Source organism: Oncorhynchus mykiss, chromosome 13 (genome assembly GCF_013265735.2).
Source record: "Oncorhynchus mykiss isolate Arlee chromosome 13, USDA_OmykA_1.1, whole genome shotgun sequence".
Classification (NCBI taxonomy): domain Eukaryota; kingdom Metazoa; phylum Chordata; class Actinopteri; order Salmoniformes; family Salmonidae; genus Oncorhynchus; species Oncorhynchus mykiss.
The window spans coordinates 11,321,565-11,329,829 of NC_048577.1; the positions used below are offsets into that span (position 1 = coordinate 11,321,565).

Sequence of the window (8,265 nt, forward strand, 5' to 3'; positions counted from 1 at the left end):
GTGGGGGGGGGGGGGGGGGGGGGGGTTGAAAGGGAGGGGGATGAGGGATGCAGTGAAAGTGTGCTTGTGTGTGTGTGTGTGTGTATTCCTAGCTATGATTTCTGGGAATGGCCTTGCAACAAGCTGGCAACACACATCTGGCTGTTGTTCCTTAAATCCTAAGTCAGTAGGAAAGACTGACTAATGCCCTAATGCTTTTATTACTAGGATCATTAAGCACTGTGTGTAACATTCAACCAGTATTTACTGTATGCTTGAGGACCTGAGGTGAAGTAATGTCATACGTGTATGTACAGTGTAGAGTATGTACAGTAGTAAATGTGTTTGGTCCATATTGACTACTGTGGGGAGTTTAAAGGGGATTTAGTAACTGATGTAATAAATGTGTAGTAAATGTGTTTGGTCCATATTGACTACTGTGGGGAGTTTAAAGGGGATTTAGTAACTGATGTAATAAATGTGTAGTAAATGTGTTTGGTCCATATTGACTACTGTGGGGAGTTTAAAGGGGATTTAGTAACTGATGTAATACATGTGTAGTATGTGTATGTAGTACTTGGTCTCACACAATGATGTATATGTCTATGGTGTCAAAAACCTAAAAGACAGAAGAAGCCCTGTTTATACCTGCCGTTAACATGCGACCTTCATTCTGATCTTGACCTGATCGTGTCTGTTTACACTTATAAGATCTGATCACAATCAGATCACAATGCTTCTTGTAATCGTGTGCACGATCTGAACACAGTCCACATGTTAGAACAAGGTATAAACCAGGCTAGGGAGTCACTGACCAAGATATGACCAATATATTTTTTTCATATTCTCTTTTTATGTCATTTCATATCCAACACAAAAAACACTTTTTTACAGAAAAAAAAAACATTAAAATAATAAGACAAAGGCTTTCCCAAACTGAAAAGAGAACGTAACAAAGCATGTTGAAAATATTTCAAAAATGTCCGGTCCCTCATGCTACAGTATATAAAGCTGTATAGGATTTCTTGTTCCAGTTTAGGTTCTAGTGAACAGATATATGAGCGTATGGCTCTTGGTTTCTGTTGGATGATTGAAGAAAGACAGTAAAACAAGGAGAGAAAGAAGACAGGCAGTAGAAAACAGGGATGAATACCTGGGCTGGATTCAAATATTGAATCTCCTTTTTTTGCACACACACGTACACGTGTACACACACACACACACACACACACACACACACACACACACACACACACACACACACACACACACACACACACACACACACACACACACACACACACACACACACACACACACACACACACACAGATAAACTGTTTTCTATCTACCAAGACACAAACTGGTGTAGTGAGATTGTAGAGTATGTCCCAGAAATAGGCACATGTTCCTTAAGGTAAGTGTTACAACAACAACAACAACAACAACAACAATAACAACAACAGAGAGAGACAGAGAGACAGGCAGAGAGAGAGACAGAGAGACAGGTAGAAAAAGAGAGACAGGCAGAGAGAGAGACAGGCAGAGAGAGAGACAGGCAGAGAGAGAGAGACAGACAGGCAGAGAGACAGGCAGAGAGAGAGAGACAGACAGACAGGCAGAGAGAGAGACAGACAGGCAGAGAGAGAGACAGGCAGAGAGAGACAGACAGGCAGAGAGAGAGACAGACAGGCAGAGAGAGAGATAGACAGGCAGAGAGAGAAACAGGCAGAGAGAGAGACAGACAGGCAGAGAGAGAGACAGACAGGCAGAGAGAGAGACAGACAGGCAGAGAGAGAGACAGACAGGCAGAGAGAGAGACAGACAGGCAGAGAGAGAGACAGGCAGAGAGGGAGACAGACAGGCAGAGAGAGAGAGACAGGCAGAGCGAGAGACAGAGAGGCAGAGAGAGAGACAGAGAGGCAGAGAGAGAGACAGGCAGGCAGAGAGAGAGACAGGCAGAGAGGGAGACAGACAGGCAGAGAGAGAGAGACAGGCAGAGCGAGAGACAGAGAGGCAGAGAGAGAGACAGAGAGGCAGAGAGAGACAGGCAGAGAGAGACAGACAGGCATAGAGACAGACAGGCAGAGAGAGAGACAGACAGGCAGAGAGAGAGACAGACAGGCAGAGAGAGAGACAGACAGGCAGAGAGAGAGAGACAGGCAGAGCGAGAGACAGAGAGGCAGAGAGAGAGACAGAGAGGCAGAGCGAGAGACAGAGAGGGATCAAGAAAAGAAAAGAACATCAACAAAAATGAGAGAAAGAAAACAGAAAAAGAAATTGAATGGTGACACATTTGTACTTCCCATTCTCCAAGACAGGAAACAAAGATAAATGTATCAGAACGGCGTGATTTTCATTCCGTATGAACTTTTCATAGTCTAGTTGGCTGCAGGCAAGCAAAACAGGCCCGAAAACACGGCCAAGAACCTTGTTGACCGAGACAAAGGGAGGGGTGAAGGAAACAAAGAGAGAGAAAGAAAAGGAAAGAGAATGAGAGAAAGAAAATAGAATAAAGAGAAAAGGAGAGAAGAGACAGAGAGAGAGAGAGAGAGAGAGAGAGAGAGAGAGAGAATAACAGAGTCAGAGAGAGAGAGAGCCAGAGAGAGAGAGAGAGAAGCAGATAGAGACAAAAACAGACAAAGAAAGAGGAAAATAGAAAGAGAGAGAATAAAACAATAAAAAGATACTGGGGATCTCATTGGTTAACTGCGGCCATATCTTCAAAACGCCACAGTCAGTAGCAAGTCAAGGAAATGACTGGTTTCCACTCCTTCGACACATATAGTAAATTGCTCTCAAAGTCTTTGAACTCTGGTGCTTTTTTCGGCATGTGTGTGTGCCACTTTAATGGCTCAGGGTTTGCGGTGACAGAGCTTGGAGGACAGTTTTGGAGCTTGATTGTTCAAAAAGAGACTAGGTTTGTGTCCCAAATGGGATCCTATTCTCTAAAGTACACTACTTCTGACCAGGGCCCATAGGACTCTGTTCATAAGTAGTGTGCTATGTAGAGAATAGGGTGTCATTTGGGACAAGGATTGGTGTTTCTGGAGCTAACCATGTCCTTATGTAGCTTTGGCAGGCTATTGTAGTTGGCAGACAGTTTTAGACAGTAAAGAAGAAGAGTGTGGGAGTTTAGAGTTCAGAGTCTGTGCTGTTTCTGATACTTCTTATTCACATTTACTTGGTGAACAATTTCTACATGATGAAAATGTGAAGCGTTTTGGGTAGGGGTAAATTGAATCTAAATTCAGTAAATTCAGGTGAATTGGAATATGACCTATTTAACAAAGGAAAACTCATCTTTAAAAGTAAATAAACCCTTTCAATTGTAAACTTTCTGAATTGAAATGAAATGGACCCCAACCCTTTGCCGTGTCGAGGGAACAGCACAATTCAATACAGCATCAACATTTCTGACGACAACAAGACAGGAGAAACAGCATGGCAGCAACAGAGAAATCCATGATAAAACAATACATACAAAACACTTTACAAAAACATCATATGAAACCCGCTCGACAACAACCTTCAAATAGCGTCCATCACAGCTACTGACCACGCCGCTAAGGACAGAGGCTTCGTCCCAAGTGACACCCTATTCCCTGTATAGTGCACTACTTTTGACCAGAGCACTAGTCTTTTCTAGTTTTTTTCCCCTACTAGCACTGACTTGACCGATAGCTTCTTTATTGAGGAAAAACATACTCATTACGACTGTGATATGTGGTTGTCCCACCTAGTTAAGATGAACGCACCAACCGTAAGGGGGGGGTAGCAGGATGAAGGGAAATCTGACTGGTGGTAATGTCGTCTAAAACTCTATTCTATCCGTGGTACCATCTCTACAGAATCAGCATTTCACCCTGTTGCAGAGAGATTCTCTTCTCTTCACTGCAAGTTATCCCAGGGGGCAGGTGGGGAGGGGTGCCTCGTTCATTTCCGGAAGTGCTGAACAGTCTACAGAGCACACACACACCTGTGTCTCTATCTCTACCTCTGCACCCCACCTCTACTCCTCCCAACCTTGACTCTGTGCCTTCCCCATACCTCCACAAGCCCTGCTCTCCCAATCTCCTGATCCAGCAAAAGGATTGCAAACTCATTCAATGCAGCTCTTTTCAAAACATCAACATTTCAAAAATAAAAGCATCATTATTACAGCATATCATGTCAATGCAAGAAGGCACTTCCGTTTTCAGTCCGATTATAAGACCCCTTTTGGCATGGCGATTGCACTTTAGGTTTAAATACTTGTTACATTTCTATCAACTTGAACTCTGCTGGATGAGCTAAAACACCCCCCTTTCACTGCCTCATAATGGTAGAGTCCTCCCATCCACTTAGAGATAACGGGGCGTAGCGTTACCCTCTACAGGGGTAGTTACTTCTGTTCCATTCCATAGCTCTGAATGTCATTGAGTACATTGAGTCTCATTGAGAAATATTAAGAAATCCATGAAGACAACAGACTGAGTTTCTAGAAATACGATGGCTTCAAGGATGCCACATTATTATTCGATGGACAGTGCCCCTGTCCCTTCATGAGGGGGGCCTCATATTCTAAACCACCATTTTGTGGAAGGGGATGTGACGATCCGCCATTTTGTGGCTGGGTCGGGATGGAGGTGTGACAGGGGGCGATATCCGCTCCCTTGTGGGGTAGGGTGCCCCCGTTCCCCACTCCGTTCTCCAGACAAGCCTTAAGGCCCTCCAGTTCCATTGGTCCCATCTCACCCCCTTCCAGCGCCATGTGAGCCCGTCTCCTTCGGAGGAAAAGAACCAGGATGGCCACCACCGCCACCCCCGTGACCAGGGCGAGAGCAGCCAAGGCTGGGATGAGGGTGTAGGTGAGCTGGCTCTGATCATCCACCTGGGGCTCCAAGGACGAAGCTTGGGGACCTCCCTCGGTACGAGCCTCCATACAAGACCCTCCCTCGGTAGGGCTACCTCCACCGCCTCCACCCCCGTTCACCCTCTCTGCCAGGGGGCTGGCGCACACCGAGTAGGTACAGTTGGGCCGGAGCCCTCGGAGGGTGTATTCTGGGTACGAGGCGGGGACGCTGAGGGACATGGGGCGCCGGTCGGGCCCTGAGAGGTTCCGGTAGGTCAGCTTAATTCCGCGGATGTGCGGCCTCGTCTCGAGGAAACGGTGCAGGTCGAGGAGGATGGACGTGGAGGTCACCTGACGGGAACTGATGTCATTGGGATCAGAGGTTACAATGGGGGCGACCATGGATGCCATAACCTCGGGGGCGGAGGTTTGGAGAGGTGGCTGGTTGTGTTTAGACGACTCCAGGTTCTCGCAGTACAAGCCCATAGTTCCGCGGGGACAGAGACATCCAAGCTGTCCCAGAGGATCGAAGCGGCACGTACCCCCATTGAGGCAGATGTTCGGCGGGCAGATGTGGCCCTCATCCCTGAAAGCGGTAGTCGGAGAAGCTGGAGGAGGGGGACGACTCTCAATGTCTGTCTCCGTTGAGGATGGTTCATCACTAGGGAATGGCGGAGGTGGGGGGATGGCGTTGGTATGTGTGTTTCCAGGGGATGTAGTCGGAATGGGGGGTGCGGAAGTACTCCCCTCCCCTAGGGCATTCGTCATGACAGTGGTCGTAGGTGGACAGCCGAAATCTTGATGGTCCAGCGCCGCCAGCACCTTCAAATCAAATCAAACTTTATTTGTATCCCATTTCATACAAGCCAGCAACTAAATGTGTTTCACAGGAAAATAAATCAAATATATTTAGTATTAGAATTAGAAAATATTAAGACAATACCTTGCCAGCATTCACTGGTGGGAAGTGGCACCTTGTCTCCTCTGTGCGTCCCAGATCCACATTCTTCTCTTTCAGCCAGCCAGGGAACCAGGCCAGAGGACAGAGACAGTTGAAGGGATTCTCGGCCGCCGTGAGGTGCCCCAGCCTGGGGAAGAGCTGGAAGAAACCCTGGGGCAAGCCCTGGAGGTTCAGCCCACTGAGATCCAGCTCCTGGAGACCCACCAGACTCTGGAAAAGAAGAAGAAAAAGAAGAATACTTTATTGTCCAATGTTCACAAATGATCCCAACCCCACTAAAAAACATACACACGCAGACAGTTTGGATAGGTTGGACCAGAGGCCTGGCATAGTAAATCCCATGGAGCAGCTTCAGGGACTAAGCCATGTGTTATTGACCCATCAATTACAGGAATATTTGACACATTTTTAAGAAAATGTATTTACCTGGAAGTCCTCGTTCCGGAGCTCCCCAATGGGGTTGGCAGCCAGGCTGAGCTTGATCAGCCCCCGGGTGGCCTTCAATGCTTCAGGCATCCCCTCCAGCTGGTTCTGGGACACATCAAGGTCATGGAGGTTCCCCAGGGAGGCCATCAGATCTGAGTCCAGGGTGGTGAGCCCCAACGCAGCCACTTTGAGCGACTCGAGGTGGGGGGTCTGGAGGTCTTGGGGACCCAGCGTCGGGAGAGAGTTGAAGCTGAGATCAAGGAGGAGAAGGCTGGGGAGACGGAGCATTGGGAGACCGGTCAACTGGTTCCCCTGGAGCTTCAGTTCCAGAAGATCCTCCAGAACTTCGAAGGCCTCCGATTGGATGCTCTTGATGAGGTTGCCGTGGAGATACAGCCTCTCGAGTTGCACCAATCCGGAGAAGCTATCCTTGGCGATGTGGGTAATGTAGTTTGCGGACAAATCGAGATTCCTCAGCGAAGATAGCGTTTCAAAGACCCCATCCGGGACCTCCGTGAGTTTATTCTGGGACAGGTCCAGCATCTCCAGTTCCCCCAGCCCTAAAGAAGAAGAAGACGAAGATTGCTTTATATTCCAATGCATACGGATTTGCAATGGAAAAACTTGTGTTCTACTTCATTCCAAACCCTCGAAAGACACACATACAGAGGTTGGAAAGGTTTGAGTAGAGGGTAGCAGTTCAGGGGTCAAGTGCCTTGCTCAAGGGCACAACAGCAGGAAATGGCATCCAGGACACTGATCCAGCAACACTCCATTTGCCGGCCCACTCCTGAACAAATATTTTCCTGTCACACACGGGATTAGAACTGGAAACCTTCCAGTTGCTGTTCCACTCCTCTAACCTCGACGCTTCCTACCTGTGAAGTCTTCCTGGGCTAAAGTGTTGATGCCGTTCTGGAAGACGTAGAGATGTTTCACAGAGGAAGGGAGGCCGCGGGGGACGACGGTGGAACGACGCTGGATGCAGAAGATGGAACCCTGGGCCTGACAAGAGCAATCCTCTGGACAGTCACTGGAGAGGACAGAGGAAGAGGAGGAGAGGAGGAGGAGGAGGGGGAGGAAGGGCGCCATAGTGGTGGAGTCCTTGTGTAATCTGAAACACAAAGAAAAAGAGAGATGTTAGTGTTGGTTGGTTGAGACTTTTCTGGGAAAGAAAATTTGTCATATTTTCAGAGTAACGAATCAGCAGCGGTCAAAAACCTGGATAAGATAAAATCATTCATTTCTGAGAATAATTTCCACACGTCCAAGTCTATTGGCTGTTTAATGCGGTCAGTCGGATTATTCTTATCCTTACATTTCAGTATGCACGCACAAACACACAATCCAAGCCATCAAAAAACCTCCCCTTCCCAATCCACCACAGGAAAGAAATCCCCCATTGTTGACTTCCCTCATGACATCAGAGAACACAACAAGTAGAGTCAAACACAGTAACACAGAAACAGACCCCAGTCTCCCTCCCTATTCCCCTCAACCAGAGCATACAACCATGACCCCATAGAGACTGCAACATCACTATGATGAAACCCTGCCCAGTCACACACACAGCCCCTTCATAGTGGCTACATTCACTGTCTGCTTTGTGAGCACACACACAGTGGGCCTGAGTGAGGTCCTGTCTTGGCCCACCCACAGTCACTCCGTCCTGGGGTGATTGAGAAGCACGTCTAGACTCTCCCCAGTGTTTATGGCATTGGTGTGTGTGTGTGTGTGTGTGTGGGTGTGTGTGTGTGTGTGTGTGTGTGTGTGTGTGTGTGTGTGTGTGTGTGTGTGTGTGTGTGTGTGTGTGTGTGTGTGTGTGTGTGTGTGTGTGTGTGTGTGTGTGTGTGTTTATGGCAGTGTCTCCAGCCCATGAAAACCGCCCTGGCTTTAAACGACTGGACACCCACGAAAACACGGTTACTGCATACAAACACAAACTATGGCTTTGTGAGAGTGTATTGGAGTGTGTATCACACACACAGACACACACACGGATGTATGCATACACTCCAAACCTGCAGACGCAGACACACACACACACAGAGACACACACAGACAC

At 47.8% G+C, this 8,265-nt stretch overlaps 1 protein-coding gene across 2 annotated transcripts in view; it reads right to left on the minus strand.

Moving 5' to 3' along the window:
* Window positions 1-2,078: 2,078 nt before the first annotated feature.
* Window positions 2,079-8,265, minus strand: part of LOC110485558 (vasorin) — a 35,499-nt gene continuing 29,312 nt past the window's right edge. For both annotated transcript variants that reach the window (XM_036942318.1, XM_036942319.1), the window contains exons 2-5: window positions 7,079-7,314; window positions 6,201-6,760; window positions 5,757-5,984; window positions 2,079-5,635 (exon numbers count right to left, since the gene is read on the minus strand). In XM_036942318.1, the coding sequence (XP_036798213.1) occupies window positions 4,460-5,635; window positions 5,757-5,984; window positions 6,201-6,760; window positions 7,079-7,292 (2,178 nt within the window). In that variant the 5' untranslated portion in view covers window positions 7,293-7,314 and the 3' untranslated portion in view covers window positions 2,079-4,459. The remainder of the gene's footprint in view (window positions 5,636-5,756; window positions 5,985-6,200; window positions 6,761-7,078; window positions 7,315-8,265) is intronic.